Source organism: Plasmodium malariae (genome assembly GCF_900090045.1).
Source record: "Plasmodium malariae genome assembly, chromosome: 12".
Classification (NCBI taxonomy): domain Eukaryota; phylum Apicomplexa; class Aconoidasida; order Haemosporida; family Plasmodiidae; genus Plasmodium; species Plasmodium malariae.
The window spans coordinates 2,609,875-2,620,893 of record NC_041786.1 but is presented as its reverse complement, the minus strand read 5'-3'; the positions used below and the strand labels follow the sequence as shown (position 1 = coordinate 2,620,893).

The 11,019-nt window shown below is 26.2% G+C and overlaps 2 protein-coding genes across 2 annotated transcripts; both read right to left on the bottom strand.

The window, feature by feature from the left end:
• Positions 1-755: 755 nt before the first annotated feature.
• PmUG01_12066500 (conserved Plasmodium protein, unknown function) lies at positions 756-6,823 on the bottom strand (the record flags this gene model as incomplete). Its single annotated transcript, XM_029006901.1, has 6 exons — positions 756-800; positions 1,072-1,129; positions 1,254-1,315; positions 1,530-5,886; positions 6,184-6,409; positions 6,637-6,823. 6 exons carry the CDS (start codon positions 6,821-6,823, stop codon positions 756-758), a joined length of 4,935 nt encoding a protein of 1,644 aa, XP_028863344.1.
• Positions 6,824-8,440: 1,617 nt separating this feature from the next.
• Positions 8,441-10,258, bottom strand: PmUG01_12066400 (S-adenosylmethionine-dependent methyltransferase, putative; the record flags this gene model as incomplete). The annotated part of the gene is made up of 1 exon (XM_029006900.1): positions 8,441-10,258. One exon carries the CDS (start codon positions 10,256-10,258, stop codon positions 8,441-8,443), a length of 1,818 nt encoding a protein of 605 aa, XP_028863343.1.
• Between the last annotated feature and the right edge of the window lie 761 nt (positions 10,259-11,019).

Below are 11,019 nucleotides of genomic sequence, written 5' to 3'. Positions count from 1 at the left end.
AAAAAAAAAAAAAACCGTAAAGAGTTAAAAAATAAAATTTCTATATATTCAATCCTGTAGTTGAATATTATTTTCTGTTATATTGGCTAACACATTTTTTTTTGTTTTTCTTTACAACTTTTGTTTTTTAAATAATATAAGGCAATAAAATTAAAAAATAGGGAACATCATACATACCTATTAACATTATTGTATGATATATTTTTAATCAGTTCATTTAAAGTTGATTAAAAATTTGTTATATTAGTACATATTAATTTTTATTTTATTATTTTCAAGAGAAAATTAAAAGATAACTAATATATATATTCCAAAAAAAAAAAAAAAAAAAGAACGAAAAAGACGAAAAAAATATTAAATTCATATATATAGTATGTGTATATATATTTGCATCTTAGCGAAAAATTAACGAAAAAAAAGATTATATAAAAACAATTTTGTTTGCATATTAAAGTTATAGTATGTTAAGAATTTACAAAACGTAAAAAAGTAAGACCCAAAAATATGACTCATAAATAAGACCCAAAATATAATATATATAATTGTTTTTACACAAGTATAATAGTCAAATTGGATTATAAGGAAGGAAAATCATGTGTTACTTAGGAAACAAAAAATTTGCGCAAATTTGTACAAATAACTATTTATTTAAATTTTTTAAAACAAATATAAATGAAGAATTTAAAATTTTGATACTCTCATTATATAAAAAAGGAAATTTCAGAAGAAAAAAAAAAAAAAAGAAACCTCTCTCTTCATCTTTCGGAAAATTTCTTGTACGAGTCTAACCAAAATTTATACTGCAAAATGTTGTAAAACAGATATACATATTGTCTGTATGCTTCTACAAGCAATACGAGTTGACATATATATATTTAAGTACATGCAATTCGTGAAGGAGTACTTATATATATATATATATATATATATATATATATATATATATATATATATATATATATATATATATATATGTATATATGTGTATGCATATATGTGTATGCATATATGTGTATGCATAAGGTAAAATCAGCTGCCATATATGGATAGTGCTCATATTTTCGTTTTTACCTCAATACGACATTTTTTATTTGGGGACATATTTGCAAAAGATCGTTCATGCGTTCCACTAGAAAAAAAAAAAAAAATAAATACATATGTACATATATATTCATGTCTTCATATCACAAGAATCATTAGAGTTAAAATCGAATTAATTTAAACGAAGACATTAAATGTTCATGTCATCTTACATCCATAGATTTTGTAATATTTCTTCTCTCTTATTTTCAATATTCCTATAAAACAATGGGGTCTGAGTAAAAAAAAAATTTGAACAAGTATATTTTAAAATCCACTGAAAAAAAAAAAAGAAACATTCTAAGGGGCTGCAACAACTTTTGTGTTTTGTTATATATATTGTAATTACGCTCATATATATACATATATATATATATATATATATATATATATATATATATATGCACAGGAACACACATATATGTTGGGCATATACTACATATATATACCTCAATAAGCTTCAGAAAAAGAACGGAAAATGCTGGATTGTAAAATGATATGGAATAAAAAAGTTTTATAAAATATTCAATAGCATTATTATGAAACAATTTAGTTATTAAACTATTTTTGTTTTTATTTATATCAATTAAGGTATGAACATACAAATAGAACTTCCACAGATTCTTAACTTTCCTATTTTTAAAATCTTCAAAATAAAAATGTAATTCCTTTAATATAATATTTTGTAAAAATGGAAACGATTTAACAGTACTAATATATAGAATTCTGTTTAAAATCATATGGTATAAATATTCATATAAATACATATATTTTATGTACATATTTATTAGCTTTTCTCCTTTTAAAAAGTCTAGATTTAGGAAGCATATTTTTAGAATATACGGGAGGTACTTATTTATCGTTGTAGCTCTGGATGTACTAGTAGACGTAGTACCTTTGCACTTGGTTAACTTATGAACAATTTCATTTGTTATTTCACAAAATAAACTAATTGAACAGATATTATTTTCCTTTGTAACTTTCTTAGATGTAGCACCCAGTTCTCCTTTTAACAGAGTCATTCCTCCGTTCATGGGATTCACATTATTGGCGTTAATAGTGCTATTCATGCTATTAGAACCATGCATGGCACTAGCGTTTTGCTCGTTCATATCATTATTAGAACTATCGGCACTACTAATATCATTTAAGTACTCACATAAGGAACTTATATTATTATTTATTAAAAATTGGTTGCCACTTATTGCCTTATTCATGTCTTTTATATGATTCACTAGCTTTTTCCCTATACTATCAAATGTATTTTTATCCCTTAACAGAGCAATGTTGTTACTTTTACCGTCTGAATTGTTTATTTTCTCTTCATTGTATTTAACCCATTTTATTTCTTTCTCAAAATTCGATGCATATTCACAATTACTTTTCAGCAAGTCTCTTTTATAGCTCATTTCGCTAAATGCATCGTTTCGGCTTGTTCTCATATTATAATTATTATTTATAGAAGCAGTAGTAGCAGTCGTAGCAGAAGTTGTAGTTGTGTACGTGAATGTGGTAGTATTGCTCTCCAGTTTTTCCTTATCCATCCTGCAATGATCGTTGTAATAATTACTATCCCTAATAAAAATATCATTTGGGGCCCATGTTTTTTTGTTTGCTCCTACCCTTTTTACTTCATTCATATTTTCAGGAACAAAGACAACATCTTTCATATTACTACCATTTGATGTATTTCTAAAATTAGTTTTTTCGAGGTAAAAAAACTCATCAATTATTGTAAAAAAATTTTTTATTTTTATATAATCAATTTGGGGTATGTTTAATAAAGCTGACAATAATAAAATACTATTTTTCTCCTTATCTGACTTTAATTCTTCTATATTACTATTGTCTTCTTCAAAAAAGTTAAAAAAGGAGAGAAATGTACTTTGTCCATTAATTGGATTTACTATATATTTTAGGACACTAATTAAAGGTATTTTAAAATAACTGTCTTTACAATTATTAGGAAATAATTTGTATTTTATATTTTTTATATCCTCTAATGTAATTGCATTATTTGTTGTAAATTCTGCTTTTACTTTACTCAGGTTTTTCAAGTCTTGTGCTTCCACTTTAAAATATGAATCTCTATATCTTTTTTTCTTCTTCCAACCATAGGGATTATTGATTTGCAATTTAGAGCTGAAAGGAGATAATTTTATCTTTTCCTGCTTGTAATGGTAGCGGTCATACACCTTTTCCATTTCTTCCTTATCTTCCTCAACACTTTCATCTTCCTGTTCATCCGCAACTTTTTCTTCTTCCGCTTCCTCTTCGTTTTCTTCTTCTTCTTTTTCTTCTTCTTCATTCTCTTCGTCTTCATTCTCCTCGTGTTCATCCTCTCCTTCTTCATCCTCTTCATCCTCTTCCTCTTCTTCATCCTCTCCTTCTTCATCCTCTCCTTCTTCATCCTCTTCCTCTTCTTCATCCTCTTCATCTTCTTCTTCCTTTTCTTCTTTCTCTTCTTCATCCTCTTCATCTTCTTCTTCCTCTTCTTCATCCTCTTCATCTTCTTCATCTGCTTCTTCGTCTGCTTCATCTACTTCTTCATCTACTTCGTCTACTTCATCTGCTTCTTCCTCTTCTTCTTCTTCTTCTTCCTCTTGGCACTGCATGTACTTAAAATGCGCTCGTTCTTGGTTTTCTCTTTCCTTTTTATTGTATAGTTTATCATAACATATGTCTTCTTCGTAGTAGCTATTTACGTTGCTATCATATTCATTTACTACCGAATTATGCATGTTTGGGCTATTACGATAACTCTCCTTACTTTCAACGTCATTTATGTACGTCTCACAGGGAACACTATCACCACAACAATAGTCCTTAACTTCAGCACAGTATTCTATCTGTTCATATCCATGTTTACTCTCAGCACGCCCCTCACTATCATTTACTTCACTTTCATCATTTGTGTCTTTCTCTACACTATCATCAGTTAACTTTTCTTCTACCTTCCTCTGCTCAATTAGCGTCTGATGTATATTCTCACTGCAGTATTTATGTTTGTGCTGCTCATTTTCATTCAACATAATTTTGCGCCTTTGTTCAAAAAGGTTCTTTACTTTTTTTTTTCTGTCTTTATATTCAATTTTATCTATGGCGTATTTAATTAAAGAGAAAAAGTTGTTATAAATACCAAAATAGAAAAGAGAAGTCCAAAAATTCATATTATTTTTCTGTGTTAAAATATCAAAATTACTTTTATAAAAATAGAAGCAAATTCCTTCAATAATACAAAATTTCAAATGTATGTTATTGAATAATAAAGAATATTCACACAAATCATCTATATTGTTTATTCTAATATAATTCTTTGTTTTCTTAATTATATCGTTTGCTTTAATTTCATTTGAAAAATTTAATATACCATCTCTTATAATATTATTTATAAATTCAACAATGTAAAAATATTTGTCTATCACCAACATTTCTTCGTCCTTTACATTGTACTTTTCCTTGTATTGTAAACATAACAATATGCGAAGATTGCTATAGAACATATTGTCAAAAGGTAACAATGTTTTCTTTTGATGATTTTCATTCATGTTCCTTTTATGACTCATATTGTCTGTGTAATTTTGCGTAGATACTTCTTTTTTCTCCTTTTCCTTCACATTATTGACACCAATGCAGTTTGAATTGTTCTTGCCTCTTTTTCCCATAACACTTCCGTCCTCTTCCTTCTCAACTTCTTTCATAGGGGCATATTTGTTTTTATTTTCACTGCGACTCTTTTCCATTGAATAACAACCCTTTTTAAATATATTAACTTCATTAAAACTATTTGAATTCATTTTCACTTTTTTCATTTTTTTCTTTTCTTCACTTATAATTAAACTTCTCTTTTGAGAACTTTTCGGTTCATAATAATTATTGCTGTAATTATTATTATTTATACAAATATCCCTTCTTTTGTTTTTATCATTATTTAAACTAATATTATTATTCTTCATCATACGCCTTATATTACCTTCATCATGTATTTCTTTATTTTTCCTTTTCTTTAAATACTGAAATGAAGTATTATATTGGCTATATTCACGAAGAGCTATAAAATATAGCTTGGAATTGTCATTATAGCGCCATGAGTTCTTTTCATATTTTTCATTTTTGTTCATAATTTTATCAAAACATATTTCTAATCTTTTCAGCTTGTTGTTAATATTATCTGATATTGAACTAGAGGAACAATTAGAATTTAACATCATTTCACAAATGGTTTCATCTATTTCGCTGTGCTCCTTTTTAATAGTATTATTTTTAGGGGATACACTTTCTTCATTTATAATATTATGCATCTTCGTTTTTATAGGTGACATCTTATCATCATGTGGTTCTACTTTAGACTGTTGACCTCTGCGTGATACCGTGTCAGGTAAAGCGTCATAGGAAAAATTTTCCTTTTCATTCAAAATAGATTGCAAACATTTCAATCGTATAATGTGTATACATAAATTATAAAGAAATGTTTTTTCATTTTCTTCTCCAATTAGCTCAATTATTTCATTAATTAAATTAGTAATAGTTTCATCATAAGTACTCCTTAATTTCATTCTTAAAATTATTTCTTCAATTATATGTTCAACTTCTTCATAAAATTTATCGGGGCATAATACCCATATTTTCCTTCTTACTTTTATCGACGTTATTTTGTAAAAATATTTAGCTGCAGGAGTTTCTTCTATTAAAATATTTAAAATTCCTAATGGTATCACATCTATTTTTTCTAGTAACATAGAGAACAGTGGTTGAATTTCGCGTACTTGAAACATTAGTATCATCTTTTTTGCAAGCTTGGTTAAACTGTGAGCAACAGTGAATAAGTACATACATTATATATGTTATTGGCATGTATACACACGTATGAAAGTGAATACACAAATGTATAGAAGTACGTACATACATATATATGGTCACACATTCTCATAACGAGCAATGATGCTATCGAATGAGCCAATTTTCAGCAATAAATCCATTTTATGGTACACTTTTTTTTTTCTTTTTTCGTTTTTGCTTGTTTTCTTTTCAATTTTGTGCTTTCATTTTTCGTTTTTGCTTGTTTTCTTTTCAATTTTGTGTTTTCTTTTTTCTTTTCATTACCACTTCTGCGAGTTTTCGATCGATTTAACTTTACTAATGAACTTGAGGGATAAGTAATTATCGAAAACATTTTTGTATGTTATATGTTTAGGAATATTTAGGAACTTAAGAAAATCAACCAAACCTGATAAGGTAATATCTTGAAAAGACTGAGTATTTTGCCACACTTTACAAGCGCTAACAGCTGGATAGCCATTTTCTTCTTCGTTTTTCAATTCGTAGTTATCTATATATAAAAATGAACAAGTATAAAAAAATTGTTTTGGGGGATTTTATTTTTTCTACTTGGCTAAAATTGGAAAGAAATGATATTAATTACTCATAAGTTTATACAAAACAGCTTTTCGTATACTTTCGAAAGTGCTATTTTATTTTATATTATTTTGTATTATTCTGTATTATTTTATTTTTGCTTTTTCTTTTTCTTTTTTTTTTTATTTGCCCTTTTTGTACATTCAATCCATCTAATTAATGCATTGCGTCCAGCGGGTCCACAATTTAAACCTTCTCTAAAGAGGTCATTCTTTTCTCTTGAGGTTTTTAACCCCTTCTTGTTAAATAATTTGATGTATCGTAACTCTTCTTTTTTTTTCCTTTTGGCGTACTTTTGATTAAAGTTAAAATTCCAGCCAGTACTCATAACTCATGAAAAATAAAGTACTGAAAAAAACAATTTTATGTACTAACGTGAAGGACAATTTTCAAACAAAATTTCACTACAATACTGGGAAGTTGTATACATACACACGTGAATATAAATATATATATATATATTTACATTTTTCATCATATCAGCATAACGTTGCAGTGACTAAAAAAAAAAACACACACACGCCAAATAAATGGATTAAAAGAATAAAAATAAGAACAATTATTACATAAAAACTATTATATCTGTCTCGCATTGGGAACATGGACATATTATTTTTATGTCGGAATTTCCAGTTTACCATTTTGCATTTTTTTGCTTATTCATTATTTTGTGCATTACCAATTTTTCATGAATTATTATTTACTCACTTTCCACGGTCACTAGTTCAATGATCATTATATAAATTTCTCATTATTCATGATCGTTTATTCATTTATTATTTTTTTTTTTTTAACACAACAAATACTTATAAATATATATATATATATATATATATATATATATATATATATATATATATATTTATATATGCATACGTGCAAACTTGTAAGCTCGGAAGTATTTCTTAAATTAATTAAAAAAGATTTATTATCCTCATGCAACATAATTTTAAATCATATGAATATCACAATTTTTTCCTTTTTTCACTAGTGTAAAATTACGGGAAAATAAATTTTTTAGTAATAACAAAAAATACAAAGCAAAATCATACTTTTTTTTTTTTTTTTTTTCCACAATTTTATAAACTTTTAATGAAATACTAATGGTTTTAAATATACTCCTTACACAAAGAGTAATTTATAAGTAGATTAATATATACAGGACAATAGGGAAAATCATTTATTACTCGCATTTTTATTTTATTAAATTCTCTGCTTTTTTATTTATCCATTTTGCTTGAAAATGTGTGCACATATATAAATACACGAAGAAAAATTATACCTGTTGTAATCCTTGCTATTATGTTCGCTGCTACCTTTGCTCTTGCATTTGACAATGAGTTCTCCGTTGCATTTTGTACTTTATTTTGAACAGGTCTAAAATATGAATACACGAAAAAACAATTTTTGCATGCTTAAATAATTTTATTTTCCCGTTTTGCTGAAAATGTAAATGTTACAACAAAACTGCGAGGGTTATGAATTTAACTGCTATACATTTTTAATAAATAAAAATTTAAATATTCATTTTATATTTTGATAGAAGCTTCATAAGAATATAAGTCTTATAAAATAAAACATATTAAAGAATATAACTATAAAAAATGGAGAAGTACTAAAATATATAAACTTTTATAGAATAACTGTTACTAAAATTTGAAAAAAAGTCAAATTAGTCAAAAATTAATTATTTTATTAATATATTTAAAAAAAAATTAGTAGTTTACTTATCTTTTCACTGAAAAAAAAAAAATAAATATGCCACAACACAAAAATAAGCAAATAATAAAATAAACAAAAATCGACGTAAGCAGGCAAAGAAGTTTGCAAACAGTGTATGTAAACAAGGTATACAAACAACACACAAGCACAAAGATGCCAACATATTGGGATGCTAACATACCAAAATACCAGCGCAGAACACGTTATAAATGAAAATAAATAGCTATGTAACCATTAAAAGAACGGACGTTAAATATTTCGTCTCTGGCAATGAAACATGAATAGGATGATCTGAACTAATTCTTCCTTCACCTATTATTGTACCCTCGCAATTGGACCAATTCAATGATCTTCTTATACAAAGAATTAATTCCTCATAACCTACTAATTTATTGCAACTTGACACAAAGACATATCCAGGTTTTTGCATTATTTTAAATGAAATATACAAAAGTTTTTCGTAAACTTTTAATGCAGATGGTAATAAATAACTGTTACGTGCTAGTGCAGGTGGGTCTATTAATATAACATCATATTTTTTTTTGAAAAAATCATAATTATTGTTTTTAATTAGTAAGCTTTCTATATCCTCTATATGGGTTGTATTACTATTACTCTTTTCATATATAAATATATTCTCAATATCTGAAAAGAGTTTCTGCTCCCCTTTTTCACATTCCTGTTTATTTATATAATTCGATTTTTCTGAACTGTTCATGTCATGTTTGGTTGAATTAACTTGTTCCTCCTTTCCATCTGGAAAATACTTTGCTTCATTATTTTGTTCTTCCCTTCCACCTGGAATATACTTTGCTTCATTACTTTGTTCTTCCCTTCCACCTGGAATATACTTTGCTTCATTATTTTGTTCTTCCCTTCCACCTGGAAAATACTTTGCTTCATTATTTTGTTCTTCCCTTCCACTTGGAAAATACTTTGCTTCATTATTTTTTTTCTCTTGATTTATTCTTACCAAATGACAACTCTTTCCATTTTTCGAAGTTTCCCCTTTCCTGAAAGCAGTTATTAACTGAACATGCAAACATACATTAAAGAATTTTTTAACGCAGGAATGCACAAAATTTATTTTATCTAACACGTTATTATATTGAGCTGATTTTATTCCATTTTGAATAGCTAGATAAGAGGAATCAACACAGGTTACTTCATTAGCACCATAATAAGCTAAAGTAATACCAAAGGAGCCTGTATATGAAAATAAATCTAATACATTTTTATTCTTACAATATGAAATAAGCATTGAACGATTATATCTTTGATCATAATACCATCCTGTCTTTTGTCCTCTCAATATATCCACAAAAAATGTTAACCCATTTTCTCTAACTTCTATTGGTGATGTATATAAACCTTTATATACTTCTTTTTTTAGAGGTAATTTTTCTAGTTTTCTTATTTGATTATCATTCTTTAAAATAATTACATCTGGTGTTAAAACATTTTCAATGCTTTTTAATATAACATGAGACAGTATATCCATTCCACTTGCATTTATTTGAACACATATAAGCTTATTGAATTTATCAATAACAATACCTGGTAACGAATCACTTTCTGCATTTACAACTCTAAAAAAGTTATCATTAGGAAATAATTCTAATCTTTTTTTATATGCTCTCTTTATTCTACAATTAAAAAATTCTTCATTTATATTATCATTTATGTTCCTAGTTAATATTCGCGATGCAATAGTTGAATTTTTATTGTATATCCCTATTCCTATGTTTTCATTGAACTCATCTTTTATATTAACTAAACAAGGACTATATAAAAATAATTCTTCTGCATTTTTCACATCCTTGGAATATATCCAAGGAAAACCATTAAGTATATTCTTCACACATTTCTCGTTTACAATTAATGTTGGTCTCTTTACAGGTCTATCAAAATAATTAACATGTGTATGATATTTGTTACTATGGATACATAGAATTATATTCCTTTTTAATAACCAATAATTGCAATTCCTTTTCAAAAAAAAAAAAAATGTGTCTTTAATGAATGAATATAGTGTCACCATATGAGCCGTAAAAATAACTTTTTTTAAATAGGTCTATTTATGTATTATGGCCCAAGCAGTTGCACACGTGGGTATGTACGAACATACATAAGTACACCTCGTAAAATGGGGTATGCTTAAAAAACAAAAATAACAAATGCTAGCGTCCTTGTTTTTATCGTGTCCCCCTTTTTTATTATATCTATAAACTACGTAGTTGCGTGTAACGTGTGAATGTACACATATACATATATATATATATATATATATATATATATTTAATTGAAGAGCTAATATCCTAGTAATGTTTGATTCGTTTCTCAATTGTGTCGCCTTGAGTTTGCTCTTCTAATCGCACGATCAAATTTTTCCTACTTACAATACGATATTGCTAAAAATGTTTATATTCATATACTCTTTTTCATAGTTGTTCATTCTTCATTTTTAATTTTTAATTTTTTATATTTTAATTTTGTATTTATTTATTTTTTTTTTTTATTATATATTTTTTTTTTTAATTTATAATTAATTTAATTTAATTTAATTTAATTTTTTATTTTATTTTATTTTATACATTTTTATTTTTTTCTTTTAATTAAATTCCAAAGTTAAGCAGACCTGCTTCAAACATTTTTTCTTTTTTTTTTTCTTTAAAAAAATAAAAAAAATATATAAATAATTTTTTATTTTTTCCATACAAACTTCCAATATTGTAATGTTAAAGAAATTATAGGAAGAATATAAATATAACTCAAAAAGAATAATAGCATTTTATATATACT